Consider the following 21,977-nt stretch of genomic DNA (forward strand, 5'->3'; position numbering starts at 1 on the left):
CTAATACTTTATTTTTTTCCTATCCAAACCACTGTTATACGTTTTATTTGTCAAAAAAAGTTGGCAACCCTACTTGTATCGTATTCGCCCGTCTGTCTACTGACTTATTCTTTCAAATTTCAAACTTCAAGTTCAAGCTGTTAGGCTTTCAACTATATTGAGTATTGACTAGACATCTTTACGTCAACAAAACAAGCACAGAATACAATAACATAGGATAAAATAAACATATTGAGAGGTAATTCCGGTAAACATGCTTGAAAATTGAAATATCAACGCTCGACGAACAAGCGTTTTAGTAAGGACATGGTTACACAGAGTCACCACGTTACAAATTATTACAATACATAAATAAGTCGTTTCAGTTTTTATATGTAAACAGCTGGCAAATTTTTCTTTCTTTTAGGGGCTTATAAAGTCTTCATTTGTATGAAAATTTGGCTAAGCCCGCAGCTAGCGAGTTACAATAATATATTAATTCCATATTACGGAATACAGAATAAGAAACCTTTGGGAAATCCAAAAACGTTAATATTAATTATATTATAACAATACATATTATGTTATAACTATATTTTTCTCTTTTCATGTCGTTGTGCATCAGCAGAGGGAGTCGAGAAAAATATAATTATAAAGAGGACAAGTGAAGTGGTAACACTGATTCTAAACTTTGAAGTTTCTATAATTTTTTTGTTTTTATTTTGATTCGAGATTTAAACGCGGAAGTGGGTACCGTTGTCTGTAGCTTTATTTGTCTTTATACGTATTGCTCGGTTTTTTAAAGTTATAAAAAATGTCTAAATTATGGTAAGCAATAAATTTCCACCGTGGTACGGCTAATTTTCACGAAAAATGGCTTCCAGAGGAGATAAAGGCAATGGCGAGGAACAAATTGTCGAGGTAGGTAAATCGATTTGTCCCACTTAGAAATGACAATCTCTTAGCATGACACGATCTCATGGAAATAATGATAATCGTCTTTGCAGACGCTGGCGGAGGTCTTTCGATGCTTCATTTGTATGGAAAAACTCGTAGATGCCCACCTATGCCCTCATTGTTCCAAACTCTGCTGTTACGCTTGTGTCCGACGGTGGCTGACTGAACAAAGGTCCCAGTGTCCGCACTGTCGGGCTGCACTACACCTACACGAGTTGGTAAATTGCCGTTGGGTGGAAGAGGTCACTCAGCAAATAGAAACCATGCAACAGACAAACTCAGCTACTCAGAGAGAAAGCTTTAGAGATAGGTGATTAAGAATTTATTCTAGTTAGGCTTTAACAGAGTTAAAAAAGAAGACCAACTCTGATTTTCTTTATTTATGAATTTATTTTATAATTATTTAGAAATTTGAATAAAAAGGAAACTCATTATTTGGCCCTTATAAACCTTGAAGGTTTAAAGCTTACCTTAAGGTCAAATAAATCCATGAATACATGTCAAAACTTGCATTAACTGCTGGCATTCTATGCTATCTCCATTTGCATTTTGTTATTATTTAGTTTATCAATAATCATTTACTTTTAAAATAAACAATGAATTTTGTTAATATGATTAATTTATTTTTGATGTTTTTAATATCATTATTATATTAATTAATTAATGGTAGCAAATCATGATATTGAAGTCAGTTTATTAATTAAGATATTTATTTAATATTATTAACATTAGGCAATCTTGACATCAAAAATAATTCTTTAATATCTTTTTCTTTCTAATAACTATAATGAAATGACTTAATTATAGATGTCCATCCCATCAAGAGCGCCTAACAGTATATTGTTGGACATGCCGTCGGTGTATCTGCCATCAATGTGCTCTATGGGGTGGTACACATTCTGGCCACACATTTAAACCACTGGAAGAGGTGTATGAGCAACATGTGACCCAGATAAGAGATGAGGTATCCCAATTGAGGCGAAGACTTATGGAACTTATAAGTCTAGTGCAAGAAGTGGTAAGATAAGACTTATTTTGAAAAGGTATAGACATACATTCAACTAGAGAACTGTTTCTAATTACTCACAGTGTAGCTTATATCTTATAAGATCATTTTGTTTTTTTAATCTCTATGAAGTCTATTTGAATAATTTTTGTAATAAGGAAGTCTGTAGGTATTTCAATATCGAACATTGATTAAATATGTATCAAAACAAAACTCTTTATATTTACTATATGCATCACGTCTTGTAAATATTAATATTATGTAAATCACATGTTTCCTTATATGCTATAAATCTATATCTAAATGGATGCCACTCATTTTCATTCCACAATAATTCTTATAAGGATATTTAACAACAAAGAGAAATAATGCCTGTTAATATATTGTGTTACAAAGTTCTTTAATGTTAACTTATTGGATATATGGATTTCTGAAATATTGTTTTGATGAGGCTGGTTTTAGGTAGCTAGATTGCATTCTAGCAGCTAAACCTAATATCTTTTAAATTTCTGTAGACCTAATTTCACAAAATATCCTGGTACAAAACTTAATACTAGAATTTAAAAGTGATCTATACTAATATTTATTTATTTATTTACACTTTGTTGCAATAAAAATAAAAGAAACACAAATAACACAATACATTAAAATTATAAGAGATGCAACGGGCGGCCTTATCGCTAATAAGCGATCTCTTCCAGGCAACCCTAGTTAAAGAGAAAAACTAAAAAAAATAAACATGATGTGTGCCAGAAGTGCATAACTAAATGTTATATAAAAAAAATATATGGAACCTTAATCTAAAGTAATACAAAAAAATATATTAATAACAAACTAAAAACTTAAAAGCTTATAAGGAGGAGATTTATATATTTTAACGAAACGCTAAAACCACTAGACCGATTTAAAAAATTCTTTCACCATTAGAAATCTCCTTTATCTCTAAGTAACATAGGCTATATTTATTTCCATAATATTTTGAATGCAGAACAGATAGTCAATAATACAGACATAAAAATAGTTTGTCTCTTGTTTTATATCTTGAAACTATTTTTCTTTTAGGAACGAAATGTCGAATCTGTTCGCGCGGCGAAAGATGAACGAGTACGTGAAATTCGTAATGCCGTGGAATTAATGATCTCACGCCTTGACTCGGCACTTAAGGCTAAGCTTCTCACTCTCATGGGACAGAAGAACAGCCTAACACAAGAGACTGAGCAGTTGGAACATCTCCTTCAAGAAGTTGAACACCAGCTGCACGCTAGTACTAGGTTAGGCTTATGTAACAAAAATACCAATTTATATACCGAACATTTTTTTGTAGGTCTTCTAAACTTTGTGTACCCAACAGAACTGATATATTTTATTTTATTATAGTCTACTATATTGTATTAAAATATGTTTTTTTATCTGTTTCAATTATCTTTGGAAAATATCGCGAGTCTACTTTTCTGAACTGACTTTAAAAAATCAAAGGAAGTTTATCAATTTGATGTATAATTTTTAATCAGTCAGATGAGTTGATTTTAAAAATTAATTAAAAAATAATACAATTTAAATTTTGCTTAAATATGATTTACATTAGAGATATAAGATAAAAATTGATCATCATCAGCCTCTTTTTTGGTCCACTTCTGGACGTAGGCCTCCTCCATTTTTCTCCACTATGCCCTGCACGGGCGTCTGCGTCCAATGGGAGCCTCCTAGACGATGTTGTCAGTCCACCTTGTCGGTCGGATTAAAATTATTAAGGTTTATTTTACATGATTTTTACAGATCTGAGCTTATCGCTAAAAGTGGCGACTTGTCAAAGATGATTCATCAAGTCCGCAAAAAGCCTATGGCTAGCTTTGTCACTGCGCCGGTACCGGCCGATTTTCACAGGTAACTAATTAATTAGGTAATTGAGTGAAAAATGTTTTAAACCAAACGAAAATTTGCTTTTTCTCAAAGAAACAAAATTATGATAGTACCTCTCTTTTTATATGTATAGTCTCGTTCTTTACCGAGAATTATTACAGATTAAAGTGTTATGTTATTGCTGTGACAGCTAGTGTTGCTAGCTTAATCTATTTTCCCGAATTCTATATCAAATTTAGTCCGATTGATTATTTATTTTGGGGCCAAGAATTAAAACATAAATATTGATTGTTTTTACAGTGAAATCGTGCCAAGTTACGACAGTAGTACGTTCCCGCTGACGAAATTCACTCAACTTCAGCACGCGGCTGCACCCGTATATTCTGCCCCGCTCCATGTGCACGGTCTCTGCTGGAGGCTAAAGGTCTACCCTGATGGCAACGGCGTGGTTCGGGGAAGCTACCTTTCGGTGTTTTTAGAGCTGAGTGCAGGATTACCGGAAAATTCAAAGTAAGTTTCTTTTTGAAATTTTCTGAAAATCTTAAGTCGTTGAGTTTTTTTTAAATTTATTTAAATATAGCAACCAACAATTACTGTTCAGTTCTATATAATAATGTAACAATATTTTTTTTACAAAGTGTTCGCAAGAGTAAATAATAATATTTTTTTTAAATATTTGGATTTAAACTATTTGTTTGAAGTGTTGGAATCTTTTAATAACGATAAAATTTAATTTAATTTGTGTCCTGCAAATTTTGTATTAAAGTAAAGGAAATTGGTAAGACAATATTATGTGCGATTCTGTAATGCAAGTATTTGATTGCAAGCCGTTCTCATATCAGTGTAGGCAAGAGGTGAGTTGAGTGGAATATATTCGTTAGTGGCAGTTTGTGGGCATGAGACTCTTAGGAAATTCTGTTGGAAGATTAAAACTGAAATAACTGATGTGGTAGAACGTTTAGGAGATTTAAAGCTCTTCTCCTATTAGAACTTTTAGGAGACTTAAAGTTCTTAAAGTCTGTATACAGATACCGGCAAACTTCTTGAGCATTAAACAAGGGAGTAGGGGAAAGTTTGCGCATCGCGGGAAACGAACACGACTGAATTATCAATCACGCGATCGACACGTCACTCTCCCGCAGCCGCGCTCCACCGCCCGCCCTCCCAGTGATACCTAAAAATAGCTTCTGCGCAGGCAAGGACATTTTTTCAAGATGTTTGCCGGTATCTGTACACGAGATGCGTTCTACAAAGTTATCTATTATATAACAAAATTCAAGTGGCTTTTTCAATTTCAAACCTAGAGCCTTATAATATGACTGTCTCGTGAATTAAAATAATTCATCGTAAAAGCGTCCTTTTCATCAGCAAATTGTTAAAATTGTGTATTATAATTGTATCGGTTCATAAAATCATAGTTATTTCAGTTTCCCAACTTAGCTTATTTAATGTCGAGCATTGGCTGCTGTAAAATGATCATGCCTCATATCTTCGTGCTTTGCTTATTGACTTCTAGAAGTGTGGCGGGTCTTGTAATTCATAATCATTATAATCCAGAAAGCGAAGTAGCTATTTTTATAAAGTACGGAAATTTAAAATTCAGGGAAACTTTTGGAACTACATTGATTGTATAAACGTGCGCTGAATTAGAGTATTTAATAATTCCGTTTAGGGCTATACAGTTAACTCTGGATAATTTGGAACTCAAGCCATAATTTCAAATTACAAGCTTCAAAATAACAAGTTTTAAATAACAACTTCAAATTACCGAGGGGATCAATTATTTTATTTTTATTTTTACATTTTTGGTACAAAAAATTAAAACAGATTAGTTAAATACATACAGGTATTACACACTAAACAACATTTGTAAACCTGAAATCCAATTACATACCATAAATTAACTATTACATACAGTAAATATATATTAAATTTAACGACAAAAAATTCAGTTATTCAGGTTACAAGTCTTCACCGCGGATAAATTACTATTGTGAAAAATATCAACATGAGAACACACATAATTATATTACTTGCACATTCTTATTCTTCATTAACATTGATTTTATTCAAATTATCGAGTATTTTTCAAGGTACCGGAAAAAAAATGAAATTATCGAGAGATTCAAATTAACGAGAGCCGACTGTATTACAATATATAGAAATTTCATGCTTTTGAAATCATGGTTATTTTCTGGAATAAAATAGAAATCCTCTTAGGTACGAGTATCGTGTGGAGATGCTTCATCAAGTATCCCGGGATCCATCAAAGAATATCGTACGCGAGTTTGCGTCTGACTTTGAAGTCGGCGAGTGTTGGGGATACAACAGATTCTTCCGACTCGATTTGCTCGCTAGCGAGGGATATCTCAACCATGAGACTGACACTCTAATTTTAAGGTGAGATCTCCAAAATTCATAAAGTAATAACAATATAAGTGTAAAAATATTTTCCTGCTGTGATAATCTTTTGTTTTGAAGCAGTTTTTATTGTCCTTAGAAGTGTCTTTAATTAAATTATTCAGTACTATAGATTTTCATAATGAAACACGCCACATCTTACCAATGACGTCTTTAATCGCATTATTTTGCCTTTAATCTGGTTATGTTTATAAAATGGCTTCTTATTTATCATTGAACATCTCGAGAAGATGAAATAAATATTACACTTATACTCAAGTAAATGACACGGAAACCCATGATTAAAGTCTTTACCATCCAGTGAGTCTCAGGGTAAGATTCCGGTCGAGATTTAGCGCGAAACATGACTTCCGTTTGTCAAATTCTGAATTTGACATACGGGACACAGATATAGAGTCTATAACTATATGTTATTATACATTTATGTGTATTTAGATTAAGAATGTTTAATTTTAAATAAGTAAATGTGGCCAACAAAGCCCACTGAAACATTTCCGAACCAATTTGACTTTGGAAGCGTACCAATTCTTAAAAGGCCGGCAACGCACAAGCCACTGGCAATGTAAGTGTCCATGGACGGTATCACTTAACATAAGGTGAGGCCTGCTCTTTTCGACCTCGGATATAAAAAAAAAGGGTGTGTGTACTTATGTACGCGCGTAAGAAGTTATACTTTTTTGGCATTATTAAAAATAGTTTTTGTTTGCATGCAAATAATTAATTACAATTAAATAATCAAAGACTGGAAAAGGAGTCATTATAGTCAATAAAGTTCAGTTTACATTTGAAAAATTAAATAAATAAATATTTATTATTATTTTCTTGCATTAATAAATTCTATTATTATTCGAATGTTGTTTTTAAATTATGTCCAATGCCGTAGCATCTTCCGTGGGCAACTTAATTCTGTTAATTTTGTGTCACGGTGCGCGCGCATCGTAAAATTTCACTCTCATAAATTTTTCATAACGCGCCTAAAGAAGTGTAACTTCAAAAAAATATACCGCGTTAAAGGATATATGAAGAAAATCACTTTCAGGTTTCAAGTTCGTCCGCCAACGTTCTATCAACGTTGTCGTGATCAACAGTGGTACATTAACCAGTTAATAACTCTGCAGAATCAACATATTCTGCAAATTAGTGATCTCAAAGAGGTACTACAGATATTAATATATATATTAAACTTCTTGGATTAACCTTAGTGCCACAGTGCAAATTACAAATTAAAGAGTTAAAAACGTAACGGAAACATTACTTATTAAAAAAATGTTACTATCTTAAATTTATGGAGTCAAGTAAGCACATCCCAGGTTGGCGAAAAATACCTTTTTTCTGTACCCTTGCAATTTTGTATATTATAATTATATAGCTAATTATTAATCTTAATATATATAAATTACGTGTCACGTTGTTTGTCAGCTATAGACTCCTAAACTACCGAACCGATATCAATCAAATGATAGGATAGCTTACATCTCAATTGATACCCGCAATATTATTTTATTGCAAATATTTGTTTATTATTTGATACAATTCTAACAGATGGCGCTGTGTTAAAAGTATCAACGTTTCACATAAGCTATCTACCTTTCACATAAGTTCTCCTACCATTTCCCTTGAATAGTTTACTACTATGTAATATAACAAAAACCTTAGCCACAGCAACGCTTAGCCGAGTCTACTAGTAGTATATAGTTTAGATTATTATGTATATAAAGTTTATTATTTCTCAATTTGAGGTAGGTAATTCGCTAAATGTGAATTTTGTTGACGCTTTTCGAGATAAGTATGAGGTATTTTTTGTGTAGTTACATTAAACAGGTAGATATATGTTGCCATCATATGTTTACTAAACATGTTCTCTTCTACATTTCTCATAAACAATGTTCCAGCGTCTCAATTTAGAGATGTCTCGCAACTCAATGGCTGCAACCAGAGCCTCGAATGGCTCGGTGACGTCACAAAACCCCAATGAGACTGAAGGGCAGGCCAACCAAGTGGATTTGACTACCACAGAACCCTCGGTGTTAACACAGTGGAAGTTCACACCGCAGACTGTCATCGCTGGCCCGCGATTGATGAGCCCAGGTTGGTTATACATAAGGTCACATACACAACGCAAACCTACCCAAAACCTTTCTTCGCCTATTCAAACTCAAACTCAAAATATCTTTATTCAAGCGGGTAACCAAGTACACTTTTGAATCGTCAAGTTAAATTAATCGTAAATTTACATTTACTACCAGTTCGCAAGTCAAGGGCGTAGAGCGGGTAAGAAGAACTGGCAAGAAACTTTCCGCCACTCTTTTTAATCGCCAAGTATTGTCATACAAATTGTTTGAACTGGAGCAATTCAATCCCAAGGATTAGGATCATTTAAGTAGTCCTCAAATTTATAAAAAGCTTTGTTGATTAATTTTCGTTTAACGAGGGCTTTGAATTTACTATTGCTTTTTCTCTTGCAGAGATTTTTTAACGCCTTCTTAAAAACAAAATGTTCACTATCGATTCCAAACATTATGCATTCACTAACAATTCTAAACATCATGTCAACCTTTCCTATGCTGAAACGGAGAGTATTCTTTTTGTGCAAGGTTAATTATAAGATTGTGAGTGTTGTATAGAAATTATTGTCAAATCTGAAAAGGTCGGCAGCGCGCTTGCGAGCCTTCTGGCAAGTGTGTATAATAAAGTATTTTATTCTTTTTTTCTAAAGGATTTTTTATTAATTACTTTTTTGTAAAGAAAAACATCGTGATGAACTCTCTTGCCTTAGACCCAAAAAGTCGACGGCGTGTGTCAGGCACAGGCTGATCACCTACTTGCCTATAGATTGACAGATGATCATAAAACAGATTCAAAAATCTGAGGCCCAGACGGTTGTGGCGCCACGGATTTGTTTGTTTTTTTATACTTAGCTTAGTATAAATAATATAGAACATATTTTATAGTAGAGTTAGCGTAATATATTTTCTCAAAGAAAATAAATAATATAATTGTTGAATGTCAAAAGCGCCACTGATTTATTTTTAATAAAAATCTCTTTCAGGTATTTTAAATAACTCGTTGTTTGAAGAGAGCTGCGCAAGCGGCGTCTGTCGTAACAGTATGAACTCGGACGCGTGTTTCGGCGACTACGCGCATCTCGGGCGGGTCAATCAGCACGCGTTGGACGCGTATAATCTACCCTCCACTTCGAGGTATTTTTTAAGATTTTACAAAATATATGGATCAAAGGTATCTCTCTCTCACTCACTCCGCTGGCTCTGCGACCCAAAAAGTATCTTGGCCTTCGAAATGAGAAATTTCTAGCTCTGCCTGTCTATGCTACCCCCGGCATTCAGATGTCTGCTACATCTCCTCTTACACTTTGTTGCGGTACCTACATCGCTAACCACTAGATCATTTAATCTTCCTTCACCACCCGGTCATGGCCCATGCGCTCAAACTCCCCAGCCACGTAGCCGATGGTTCTTGTATTCGTCTAAATTATATTGCTATACTCCGATTTTTCATTCTGTAGAATTTTGACATTTCATAAGTGTTGCTACTAAAAAAGTTCTCCACCGAAAAAGGGACAAATTTGACCCATTTGGGGGCAATAAAAAAACTCGCCGTTAAACCACTTTTAATGTGGAGCACCGCACTTAATAAAATGGGTACATTAACTAACAAATAAAATGTATGTATAGACTCAGATGTTCAGACTCGTATTGAAATTCAAAAAGGTTTGCCATCTCTGATATATTAAAAGATTTGCGTAATAGTTTTTCGACTTCGATAAGTCTCAATAACCTTGCGAATTACAAGACAAATGCGGCATCTTGTTTTACATCACTATAATGTAACTATATATACTAAATACTTTTAAATAACTCTTAAGTTATTTAAAAGTATTCTATTAGTCTCTCAAATAAAGAAAAATATAAAATTGCTATTCTAAAAAATTGTTCACTTTTTTGGTTGTATATTGTAATTTGGCTTTGTTTAGACGCTAAACAACTTGTTGTTACGGTTTTATGTCATCTTCGACATCTACAAAATATATATACACAGTGTAAACTCTTTATAACGTCATTCTACGACTCATTGGTCTAGTGGTTAGTACCCCTGACTGCGAATCTATGGGTCCCGGGTTCGATCCCCAGCTGAGGCGAACATTGATGTGATGAGCATTTGGTGTTGTTCTTAGGTCTTGGGTGTTTAAATATGTATTTATATCTATCTATAATATGTATGTATATCCGTTGCCTAGTACCCATAACACAAGCTTCACCAGTTTAGCATGGGACTAGGTCAATTGGTGTGAATTGTCTTAAAAAAAAAAATCTCTATAACGCAAAATAGTTGCATTTGTTTAACACAAAACCCATAATAATTTACCTATTGATAGTAATAAAACTGGAAATTATTGTAATTGGTTAAATTTGTTTTTTTTTTCTTCCAATCACGCCCTATAACGAAAACTCTCTATAACGAAACAATGCACGATGACGTTCGTTATAAAAAGTTTACACTGTATGTTAAAAATTCGCATATATAATACATTTTCTACACTATAGGTTACAATCTGTCTATTGTAAAATATATGACAATTACGGTGAACATAAAATTTACGAAAAATAATAAAAATATTACACTTCCGAAAGATAAAACTACAATTTTTTTTTTAATTTAATTTTTGTTTAGATCAACAAGTTCGGTCCGTTCGTGCACGCAAAGTCCATCAGTGGCAGGAATACATTCAGCTTTATCTCCTGGATCGAATTCGCGGATCCGAAGGGAAAGGCCGGAAAGGGCTGATCGCTCCGATCGGATGGACAGACCTGACCGATTGCCCCCGCCTGATAAAGACACCCATCTTACGGGTAAGGTTTATAATAATAAAAGCCTTTTATTTCAGATACTTTACATTTTATTTCTATCATCTCATTAATTCCTAGATATCTATGCCCTTTCTTGGCATAGGCCAAATCCCGACATTACTGTCTGCAGTGTGCCATTCTCTGCCATGTACTATCTGCTGTTTCCTTAATCTGGTCTATCCACCTTCTAAATGGTCTTCTTCTTTTGCGTTAATTGTACCTTGGGCACCAGTACTAACAATAGTAATTGTTACTTTGTTGCTCCACTTTTTTGTTCCTCTTGCCCGGAAGGACACATGTAACAACGTTATTAAGAAAAAAAACTTTGAAAACATGTTTTCATTATTTACTAGGGCTTTATATGGGATTATATATCGGAAACTGCTGAACCGATTTTAATAAAACTTAGGCTCAGAACGGAACAGAATTATTTATATAGGATTTTTTAGATTGTGAGACATTAGTGAATTGTTAGAACACTGTGAAATATTACTAGTTTAAATATGGTTAAATGAGTTGTGTTTGAATAGGTGTAGCGAGCACACCAATAACGGAAGCCTCAGGGGGATGCGCGGGCGCACTGTGTACGTCAATTTCTTCTCCCGAGTTGCACAGCGCTGCTCCGCCGGCCACTGCGCCTGGCAATTCTGAGTCCAGCAGTGATACCGGGGTAAATATGAATGAGCTATTAATACTTCCAGCATCATAAAGTTTCAATCAATTGTTGTATATACTTAAACTTTAAAAAAAAATAATTAGTTTTAACTTTCAGGAAATAATGTTCAGTGAATTGGACGGATTTGTAGACGAAAACAGCGTAAACCACATCGAAGAAAACTCCAACGAAGAGAATGACGTCGACGAAGAAACTATGTCTGGTAAGAAATTGTATTTCACTGAAAGCGACGCGACATTTATGAAACTCTATAAACCTTTAAATAAATTCCCATTTATTATCATACCAAAAACCAGGGCCGCATATGATTTTTCATACAGATATAGAGGGACATTTGTTAGAAATGGTCTTAAATTAGCTTAGGGATTCCTGTGATCTAATTAAATAATAATAATATATTGCCATAAACAATATTACGTATACGTCCCAGGCTCTTGATGAAGTATTTCAGGAGCCCTTGGCTTGCTAGTTACATTTACTGTATAGGAATATAATTATACAATGATAATTTAATTTTATTCAACTGTAAAAATCCAGTAGATTAAAAGCAATAAAAACCGACAAAAATATTTGTTTCGCTTATAGTGAGTTACGCGAACAGACAAATGAGGCTTGAGTCGAAGGAACCTTGATAAAAAAATCTTTTTCCAACGAAATTCCATTAAAAAAAAGTTTATTTCTTTGTGAAATTTAATTCTTAGAATTGTTGGTTTCAAAATGCAAATGGCAGTATGAAACGTGGCGTCATTTAGTATGTGGCAACTGACCAACTATCCAATTATCCATAGACCATACCACAGTTTAGGATAGTCTGTGGCGACTATTTTTTTGGGGCTACACAAAAATTAATTCCCATAGATTAAAGTATTTTAAAACTTTACGCAGATCGCGATTAAATCAAACAAGATGTCTGCAAATCACTTAAATTTTTAAACTTGTACGAGCCGTGTGTTTATAGGCTTACATATAGATTTTATATATATATTTGGTTGTGTCGCGTTCGCGGTCTGTATATAATTATTTTCTCGAATTACAATGTATCAGTACCTTTCTATCGCATTCCTTAAATGAATCCTTCCAACATCCAATCCTTTTCCTCACACAGACGGCTCATCAGCGAGTTGTTCCTGGTGCGCCTTGGCTGAATCACCGACGCCTGGCTCCGCTCATTCTGCTCGCTCTGCGCACTCTGCTCAATCTACTCGCTCCTACCCTTATCCTGAATTGGCTGAGTCGCCCCCTTCCCTTTGCTCCGATGAACCCCCTAGACGTCGAAGAAAATCCTTTTGCAGATCGCATGCAACGCGCGACACACCATATACACGTCCTTAGGCGATGAATTTTGGAAAAATTAAAAAAAATATATTGAAAAAATTTGATCTCTTCAATTTAGTTTTTATTATAAATATTTTTTCAGTTCTGAAATTATAAGTGTTATGATGGCAGTGCTCATAATTATATTTTATTTTAGTCCATTTTATTAATGATTTGAATTTAGAGATTTTTATGATTTTTTGCAAATTTTTTAAGTATCTCGTAGTACCTTAAAAAGTTTTTGGTACACGATTCGAGAAGTTGATTACAAAATCCCAAAGATTTTAAATAAATAAACCAGTATTATTCGACATATTTTCTTATTTATCTTACAAGAGACAGGAAATTTATAGAGTATTTTTTTATATCTCTCTCACTCACAATTTTTTTTAATGACATTTAATTCAAATAGTATTAATTTCTAACTATTTTCTCCTATTTATATGTGATTTATAAGAATGGCTTTGTGTTTTTTTCAAATAAACCTTAAACAAAATTTTAGTTTTATTCTTAAAATAGTAGAATCGGTTAATAAATGGTAAATAATTTTTACATTTACAAAAAAAACTAAAAACTGTTGCATGGACATCCTCAAGCGCGTCATATATTAATAATTAATAAAAAAAAATAAAAATTATCGAGCGCGTCAGATTTTCTAAGGGAGTGTTAAGTGCACCAAAAAAAAAGCTCTCATTCACTAATCTGACGATTTCAATGGGACGCAAACCCACGGCCATTTTCATAATTTGCAAAAAAAAATTGCAATTTTGAAATACTCAAGCGCGTCAGTTTAAGATATATGTGGTTCATCTTTATGTTCTAAACGTACTGTCTCATAATCTGACGATTATCTAGAGGGATTCGGCTGATCTGACAAAAAAAATTAGAAAAATGGTTCACCTAAAGGGCCATCCCTGCAACTTCCCGCTAATTCCATTCCTGGGCGCTTGAAATTAATATTTTGAGCTCGCTGAGTTCAAAGAAATAACATTTCTATGCATTTGAGCTCTCCCAGCTCGAAAGTCTGATAGAAGTTTCATAGAACACTATTTTTGGAATTTTCAAACCGCAATAACTTTTGAAAGGATCAAGCAATTTTCACGCGGTTGGCGGCATTCGACGCAGTTGTATCATCCTATAAGTAATTTTGTTAATTAATTGTAATTTAATTTTAATTGATCGAACCACAAATTTCGGAGTAATCCCGAAAAAACACTTTTTCGGGTTTCTTTCGTTCACGATGTCTCTCGAACAAATCAACCGCTTTTGACCAGCTTGGTGGCGATCGACGTGGTTTTTCAAGCTCAAAGGCGGATTAGTTTTTGAAGTTGATCGATAAAGAAACCACTGAAAAAAAAAATCTTATTTTTTTAAGATTTTTCAAAATTTCTCAAAATCTATCGGTCCGAATCGGTTCAAATTCACAGGAAATGTAATTTTGAGGGAAATATTTATAACGTAGTAGATTCCGATCGGTTTAAGGAAATGTAGGCATCACGCAGCTGAACGCATTTAACTTTATCGACGAATTTTTGTTATTTCGGCTTGCGGAAATCGTCAGATTATATATTTTTCATTATTCTTGAATTATTTCCTTCAAAATAAAAAAAAAAAATTAGCTACGCTCGAGAATGTCGAGATGACGTTTTTTTTTACAACTTTGTTGCCCTCCCCTTTTTTTCCGTCACTCTCAAATTGTCAGATTAGTGGAATATACACTTTTTTGGAGGTACTTAACCGGGTACAAGGTACCCTATATATTAATCTGCCGCGCTTTTGTAAATCTCGAAATCCCCTCTTGGGCTCCCCTACCATTATGGGAATTAGATGTTCTTATAGTAGATACGTATATATGGTTTAAGTAAAATTTTAATTAGTATATCTTAAAAATAATGAATAGCAGTATTGTGCGTTCAAGCCTTGGAAAGCATCGTGAGGAAAACGGCAGTTTTAGACTCAAGTTTCGACTATCTGCTTCACTTAGGCTAGATAAAACGTCGATTAAAGTAAAATCTACTTTTAGGAGCGGTCAAACAATTTTTTCTGTGTGATGTTTGACATTTGTCAAGACGAGATAGTGACTTGTAAAGCTTAGGTTTCCTAGAAAAGCGGTGCCGTTATCTAACGGCCGTCATTTTGCGGTTGTTAACGGCCGTCATTGCTTTTTAACATAATGCAAAAAAAGAGGGACATTAGAAGCCAAGAACCAATTGAAAAAAAAACAATTTCACTAAAGTATGTTGTTGATGTCTAAATATGAAAATATTTCTTCGTAATAGAGAATGCCTGTTGCGTTATAAAGAGTGAATGAATGTATGGTTTCGTGTTAAAGCAAACAAATTTAACTAATTTTTACATTATAGAGAGCTTTTAGTGATAACACATGACGTTATAAAGATTTTTCACTGTATTTTAAAAAGTAAATGGTGAGAAAACACTTTTTTACCGAATTGAAGATATGTATTATTATAAACTTATAATTATTTTTTTGGTAAAAAAGTGTTTTCTTTAAATGTGTAAAAGTTATGTTAATAAATGACAATACTAAGTAAATTGTGTATTAAGGCGAGAACGACATTGAGGGTGCTGTCGGCGGTAGCTGTTACAGTACTGAGGCGGACATTTTGAATCGTTTACTCTACGCAGTAAGGGGCCGCGGGGTGACACCAGCAGGTAATTTAATAATAATATTTTATTTATTGCAAGAATATGGTACAAAATGTTAAGGGGATACAATCGTAAATCGTTCGCATATTCTGCCACACACGATGGCGCGCAAATTTGTCTTAGGAATTTTACATTAGTAAAAGTCAATTTTTATATCATCTAGTCTATTATGCTATATACATTACATCATTAATTTTATATCAATTACGGTGTTTCACGCAAATAATCATTTATTGAATAGTAAATTTTTTCTTATAGTAATACACTAAGTCGCTTTTTAAAGACTCTAGACGGAAGATCTTTTAATTCTTTTGGTAATTTATTGTAAACTTTAATTGCCATACAAAAGCTGTTTTTCCGAAACAGTTCCAGATTGATTTTTGGCACAGCCAATTTCTTTCCATGTCTACTTCTTACTTCAACTTCTACATTCGACTTAAAAAAGTATGTTTCTGTGCACGAATAAGGATATTTCTAAAATATAAATACATGGAAGAGATAATTAATTTATGCCGCATTATTTAGGGTTTTATATGTCTCTATTTATAACCCCTTGGGTTTATTTCTACTACCCTTTGAATTGAATTCGTGGATCATTGAAGAGAAGATGAGAGGTTAGAATCCTTTTTTTTTTTGCTTTTTTAATTAAATTGTGTTTTAACGTTTTGTGGTTGCCTGTTTGGCCACATATTACTTGAGACATCACAAATTCTTAGTAAAAGTGAATCCCTGAATAATCATTAATGGATAAATAAACAAAATTTAATGAAGTTTTCGATTGGCAGGTAGTGATGGTACAACCGTTGCAGTCCCATCCTCTAACCGAAGTGATGACCCTCAACTGTCAACAGCTGCTCATACTGATATGCTGCTTCTGAATCTCATGAAGATTAATGGACTGACGCCTAAGACCACGAAACCACAAAATGGTATTTTTTATTATTATCACGTAGAATTCCTTACTACTATTTGCATACATAAATTATGTTATAAATAAAAATTATACTGGAATTGAGATTAATTGTTTACTAATGAATATTTCCGAAACATTTAAAAACTCTCAACTTACTTAAATGTATTTAAAAGCAGCACTTATCTTTTGGTTCATACGCGAAGAACTCTCAAACTAATGTATAATTTGTATCTTTAATAGTTTTGCAATTTATTTATTAGGGGCCATTCAAGTATTACGTAAGCACTTTGATTTTCTTATTTGGTGATTACGTCAACACTAATTATTTACTTTTTTACACATATTACCCACACATTGTCTTTGCTTGAAAACGAAATGCATTTTAGAGGATTGCTACAAAAAATTAATACGTTTATGTACTATTATTTTCGGCAGCTTTGCTTCCTTTAGCTGACAAGAGGAGGGGGGGGGGGATAAATACATTTTACACATATATACAAAAAATATTAAAAAAAATATCTGTGTTTATGCTCTTTCAGCAGCCAAACGCAACTGGTCGTCACGTACCCAATCGGCGGAAGAAGTGTGTAACCGCGGGGCAAGGGGAGGCGCTCGTAGCACGGGTCGCACGCGCTCTTTGCGACGGCCACACCCCTCCACGCTCGCTGCTATCTCCTTAAAGATGTCGTCTGGACAGATATTGCCCGATAATAGTATGTATTTTGGAGGTTCAGGCCATTTATTTGTTTATTTACAAAACCTTGCCAACGCTCGGTTATAAGATTTATTGAAATTATACTTCTTTAGGCGCGTTATGAAAAATTGATGAGAGTTTAATTTTACGATCCGCGCGCATCGTGACACAAAAATAACAGAATTAAGTTGCCCACGGAAGATGCTACGGCATTGGACATAATTTAAAAACAACATTCGAAATTATGTTACACTTAATGTAAGAGAATAATAATAAAAATAAATATTTATTTATTTAATTTTTCAAATGTAAACTGAACTTTATTGACTATAATGACTCCTTTTCCAGTCTTTGATTATTTAATTGTAATTAATTATTTGCATGCAAATCAAAAACTATTTTTAATAATGCCATAGAAGTATAACTTCTTACGCGCGTACATAAAGTACACGCACCCTTTTTTTTTCTTAAGTACCAATGTAGAAGTGTGAAAATATGAGATGATGATGATATGAGAAAAATAAAATACAAATTTTATTATGGCACACAAGGCTAACATAACAAACGCGGCGAGAAAAATAATTTCTACTAAAAAAAATTAATTACAAAAACTAAATTGTAAATCCAACAATAACTTCTGTAAATCTTAAACATTCTCAAAATCCACTTAAACACACAAAAATATTCATCAAAATCACTCCAGTCGTTTAAGAATCACAAACACACGCACAGAAGATGTACAGATACCGGCAAACATCTTGAACAAATGTCCTTGCCTGCACAGAAGCGATTTTTAGGTATCAATTGTGCGCGACGGCGGGAGAGTGACGTGTCGATCGCATGATTGGTAAATCAGTTGACGTTTGTCTCCCGCGATGCGCAAACTTTCCCCCACTCCCTTGTTTAATGTTGAAAAAGTTTGCCGGTATCTGTATCTATAAACACATTTTTATTTATTCGTTTTAGAGTATATGATATTTTTCCCTTATTAGATTAGACCTTAATATGCGATCTTCTCCTGACGTATTCCTTGATTTTTTTTTAAATTACTATTTATTGTATATCTTTGAAGCCATTCATCAAAATTGAGTTCTCTAACAGTAAGATCGAGCCGTGGTTCTTCAAGTAGCCGCGTGAGCAGTCCGCCCAGTAGTCCCGGCCGATCGCCCACTCACTGCAATTGGCCCAACGCTGAACTAAGCGATAATGATGACGTCGAGGCCATACTTGATTATAATGTGAGTCCAATTATTTAATAATAAAAATATTAAAAAAAACTGATATAATTTACAGATTTGTTCCAGAATTTGGTCTGAACCGATTTAATATGACTTGAATTGTTGAAAGTTGAAACGTTTAAATTTAAATAAAGTTTGTAGAACATACATTTTAAGCTTCGTGCTTGAAGTCTAAATGGATTATATTGAATACAATGCAATTAATAACATCCTTTTTTAAAGTCGGTTATAACGAGTTGCAGAGATTATTGCCAGTTTTCCCCGCCAGGTCCTGACTCTTAATAAGAATTAAACGTAAAATTTTAATATTACACAAGTTGTGCTACCTTAACTAAATTGTAATTTATTTATATAGGTAATCAAGTCACTGATGGTTGCTTTAAATTTAGATTTTTTTAATGTCTTAGAGTATTTACTTACATTTATTAAATATTTAAAGTACCTATTCAATGGTAGATGAAAGCAAAAACTAAAATCCTGAAATATGAAATGTACCGAAAAATTTCTTATGTATTTTCAGTACTTATTAAAATATAATCTAATTGTATTTTGGAAAACTTTATTGCAGTCCTGTAGTTGTTTGATTTCTTTTGTTGCTTGGCGATAAAGCTTAGGTTTCCTAGAAAAGCGGTTCCGTTAACTAACGGACGTCATTTTACGGTTGTTAATAACGGCCGTCTTTACTTTTTAACATAATGCCAAAAAAACACCATTTTCGCTCGTCCAAGTCAAGTTTCCACTCATGTTATTTCATTAATTAATTCATTAATTAAATATGGGCACCGCTACACGAGAAAAACGTTGAACTAATGTTTATCGCCGCTATGACGGCCGTCATGCAAATGACAACACCGCTATTTGACGTTACGGTGACACTCAACGTTCTCTAGAAAACCTACTCCGATGTTATTTATAGACAACGTATGGGTGACGTCACCCAACGTTACATTACGGCCGTTGGATAACGCACCGTTTTTCTATTAAACCTAAGCTTAAGTCTAATATGCGCGTACGTTTACAGGATAGCCTATTCGATATGCTCCTCAACAGCCTGTCCCTAGATGGGACTCCCGGCGAAGAAGCTCCTCCCGTTCAGCCCTGGAGCCCCGCCAGAGACCCTCCTAATCACGATTGACGCACCCGCGAGTACCGGCACTAATGTCGGTACTATATTGACCGGTTTTACATGCATTTTGCAACTCCATAATAAATTAAATTATATTTATTTGCAGTCAGCCGTGACGCCACTGCCAAATCTGGTTCATGTTTGTGTATATTGTTTCCCCCTTAAAAACCTAAATCGGCATTATAAATCGTAGACTACAGATGCGTTGGTTACCATGGCTACCATTTTTTTAGATAAAAAAAAACGAAACTAAACAAAACACGGTCATCTTTTGTCTTCGTTTTTTAACACGATTCTAATTTTAGCTCTCATTACAACAGCAAAAACACAATTTTAAAAAAAGAGAAAAATGATTTTAATCAAAACAGTTTGTTATTTGGGGGAATGTAATTACGTCAAAATGTTCGACTCTAGCGCACGAAGCAACAGTCTTAGATCCTTGTAGCGTTATAAGGATATAAAAATAGTAAAAGATAGAAACAGTATTTTCAAATGAAAGTGATTTAAATGTTCGATTGTGTAGTACAAATTATAATTGATATTAGAAATAGTTCGCGAGTGTGCTTTTTGCAATTATCTGCTTATTGAAGAATTAAATACTCGCTAGAGAGAAAGACTTGCCTTGACTTCGGCTACCTTCTTACTGACAGCTAAGAAACACATTGACGTGGCTATTCGGCCACTATTTAGTCTCTCTAAATAGCATTGCTCCTAAACTAAGATGCCTATTCAGAAAACGCTTTGCTAGTCAGTACAAACGTAGCCAAAAGTCGTCCTGTATAGTTAGATTAAGTGTTTAGTTCTATCGGGTCATGTCAAAATGTTCATGAATTTATATGGTTATTTTATTATGATTCGGTGTAATTCTTAAAAAAAAATCTCGTCTCTCGGATTCCAAAAATCATAATCGAAATAGTCATTTGTTTATCGTATTATCTACGATAATTTTATCAATTGATATTATTTAAATTTATTTAACTGGATTATAAATGCTGTGATTAAAGAAATCTCTTAAATTTAGTTTTGGAAGTTTTAAAAAAATTGCGTGTTTTTAACATTAGGTTAAATTTTGAAAGAAACATTGGAATGTTGAGATTTTTGATTCATGTTGAATATTGACATGGTCCGAAAGGTTTTAGTTTATTCATATATTCAACTTTGCGTGAACATTCCTATTGTTTTGAATATAACAAAATACAAAGTGAAGGGTTAAACTAGAAAGTGACTGATTTTGTCTTTCGATTTGCGATGGTCAATAACTTTTGGGGTAATCTGAAACTGGAGATGTTTTATTTGAATTGATCTAACTTAAAAACGAAACGTGTCATGTATATGGATAGATTGACCAATCAAATTACTCATTTGTAGCTTGACAATCTTCAGTTTAATGTGTCAAATACCGAGACATCAAAATGTATTGTCAATTGCAATTGACAATCGTTTTATCGAGTGACAGGTCAACCGTAGTGAGAGGCTTACGTGCAATGTCTAGAACATTAGAGTTAATATATTGAAACAAATTGATCTTGTGTAACCACTTTTTCCAGTTTCTTCAGTCAGTGTTATTATTATTTTAATTTCGTAAGGAAATTCCTTTGCTTATAGCCAGTCTTTTAAATAAATTTATTGATGAATATTGTTTTTTATTTACGCCCCACAGATTTACACATAACGCATAAAAAACGTTTGATTTTAGTTTATATCAGGCAACGCGATTCGATGTCATTTTGTGAATAATATATCTAGTAGTGGGGTAAAGACGAACCATTTGATGTTGTTTCTTTAAACTCTAAGCTGGTATCGGATATTATAATATTGATAATAAAAGATTCTTATAGACTAAATTTTGCTCCAAATCAGGAAAAAGTAGTTGTAAAAACGGGGGAAAATTGTGTTTGTGATAATATTATTGAAATAGTCGATACTTTTTTACTGACATCGTGTTTAATATATTTTATGATGCGAGGTAAGCTTATAGGTGAAGAAAACCTTTATAGTTATAGAGGTTACCGTGTGACTAGCGATATATATGTCACCGTAAAATTGTAAAAACCGTTAGATTGTAATCTATCTCGCGAGATTATAAACTGTCGAAAGATTGTGAACCTCAGCGTACTGCTTACAATTTAACGTATTATTATTCGGTAGATTGTACTACACTAACTTAGTTATCATTCAAACTTCTTTGGTCAATTACAGATTAATTTTACTTCCCAACAATTTCATATAACTACCGAATAATAATACGTTGATTTGTAAGC

The 21,977-nt window shown here is 33.5% G+C and overlaps 1 protein-coding gene across 4 annotated transcripts; it reads left to right on the forward strand.

The window, feature by feature from the left end:
• Positions 1-668: 668 nt before the first annotated feature.
• On the forward strand, positions 669-21,350 carry LOC125049475 (E3 ubiquitin-protein ligase TRIM37-like). 4 transcript variants are annotated; one of them, XM_047648794.1, is made up of 19 exons: positions 670-900; positions 987-1,246; positions 1,744-1,954; positions 3,005-3,213; positions 3,719-3,826; positions 4,103-4,312; positions 4,645-4,656; positions 6,023-6,202; positions 7,263-7,377; positions 8,116-8,311; positions 9,273-9,423; positions 10,913-11,091; positions 11,619-11,758; positions 11,861-11,966; positions 15,644-15,751; positions 16,531-16,674; positions 17,201-17,371; positions 18,454-18,590; positions 19,612-21,350. In XM_047648794.1, the coding sequence occupies exons 1-19, from the start codon at positions 853-855 to the stop codon at positions 19,723-19,725; spliced, it is 2,799 nt and encodes a 932-aa protein (XP_047504750.1). In that variant the 5' UTR covers positions 670-852; the 3' UTR covers positions 19,726-21,350. The 4 variants fall into 4 exon arrangements, with proteins under 4 accessions (XP_047504752.1, XP_047504750.1, XP_047504749.1 ...); XM_047648793.1 differs by having other exon boundaries at positions 671-900; positions 17,198-17,371; XM_047648795.1 differs by lacking the exon at positions 4,645-4,656 and having other exon boundaries at positions 672-900; positions 17,198-17,371.
• Positions 21,351-21,977: the final 627 nt, after the last annotated feature.

The sequence above is a fragment of the Pieris napi genome, chromosome 5 (genome assembly GCF_905475465.1).
Source record: "Pieris napi chromosome 5, ilPieNapi1.2, whole genome shotgun sequence".
Classification (NCBI taxonomy): Eukaryota; Metazoa; Arthropoda; class Insecta; order Lepidoptera; family Pieridae; genus Pieris; species Pieris napi.